Genomic DNA, 1396 nt, shown 5'->3' on the forward strand with positions numbered 1-1396 from the left:
AAAAGTGCAAAGTGGGGGGGGGGGGATAATGCATTGCAAACGTGCAGTGCCCCCGTGCAATGTGGGGGGCGTGCAATGGTCCCTGTGCAGTGCAAGGGGTTTGCAAATGCAGAGTGGGTCTTGGAAATGTGCAACGGGTTTTGCAGTTGGGCGTGCAATGGCACCAGGCAATGCAAGGGGGTTTGCAGTGGTGCAATGGGTGTGCAACGGCACCATGCAATGCAAGGGGGTTTGCAGCAGTGCAATGGGGTTTGCAATGGTGCAATGGGTGTGCAATGGCACCATGCAATGCAAGGGGGTTTGCAGCGGTGCAATGGGGTTTGCAATGTTGCAATGGGTGTGCAATGGCACCATGCAATGCAATTGGGTTTGCAATGGTGCAATAGGTGTGCAATGGTGCAATGGGTGTGCAATGGCACCATGCAATGCAATGGGTTTTGCAGTGGTGCAGTGGGCGTGCAATGGCACCATGCAATGCACCATGCAGTGCAGTGAGGTTTGCAATGGTGCAGTGGGGTTTGCAATGGTGCAATGGGCGTGCAACGGCCCCATGCAATGCAATGGGGTTTGCAATGGTGCAATGGGTGTGCAACGGCACCATGCAATGCAGTGGGGTTTGCAGCAGTGCAGTGGGGTTTGCAATGGTGCAGTGGGGTTTGCAATGGTGCAATGGGCGTGCAATGGCACCATGCAATGCAATGGGGTTTGCAATGGTGAAATGGCGTTTGCAATGGTGCAATGGGGTTTGCAATAGTGTAGTGGGTGTGCAATGTCTCCATGCAATGCAAGGGGGTTTGCAGTGGTGCAGTGGGGTTTGCAATGGTGCAGTGGGGTTTGCAATGGTGCAGTGGGGTTTGCAATGGTACAATGGGCGTGCAATGGCACCATGCAATGCAGTGGGGTTTGCAATGGTGCAATGGGGTTTGCAATGGTGCAATGGGCGTGCAATGGCCCCATGCAATGCAATGGGGTTTGCAGTGGTGCAATGGGGTTTGCAATGGTGCAGTGGGGTTTGCAATGGTACAATGGGCGTGCAACGGCCCCATGCAATGCAATGGGGTTTGCAATGGTGCAATGGGGTTTGCAACGGTGCAATGGGCGTGCAACGGCCCCATGCAATGCAATGGGGTTTGCAGCGGTGCAATGGGGTTTGCAACGCTGCAACGGGTCCATGCAATGCCCCGCGCCCGCAGGAGGGACTTCCTGCAGGAGGCACGCACCCTGGGCCGCCTGCGAGACCCCAACATCGTGCGGCTCCTGGGGGTGTGCTCGGGGCCGGGGGGGCCCCTCTGCATCATCACCGAGTACATGGAGCACGGCGACCTGCACCGCTTCCTGGGGGGGCCCTGCGGCCCCACCCTCAGGTAGGGCCGCGTCCCGTCCCACCCCCTATCCC

The 1396-nt window shown here is 57.6% G+C and overlaps 1 protein-coding gene across 1 annotated transcript in view; it reads left to right on the top strand.

Annotated features, from left to right (window-relative positions):
* Positions 1-1364, top strand: part of LOC110391839 (epithelial discoidin domain-containing receptor 1-like) — a gene marked incomplete at both ends in the record, with an annotated part of 18804 nt that extends 17440 nt beyond the window's left edge. The window contains one exon of the mRNA XM_021383788.1: positions 1194-1364. Coding sequence (XP_021239463.1) covers positions 1194-1364 — 171 coding nt within the window. The remainder of the gene's footprint in view (positions 1-1193) is intronic.
* Between the last annotated feature and the right edge of the window lie 32 nt (positions 1365-1396).

Source organism: Numida meleagris, unplaced genomic scaffold (genome assembly GCF_002078875.1).
Source record: "Numida meleagris isolate 19003 breed g44 Domestic line unplaced genomic scaffold, NumMel1.0 unplaced_Scaffold542, whole genome shotgun sequence".
Classification (NCBI taxonomy): Eukaryota; Metazoa; Chordata; class Aves; order Galliformes; family Numididae; genus Numida; species Numida meleagris.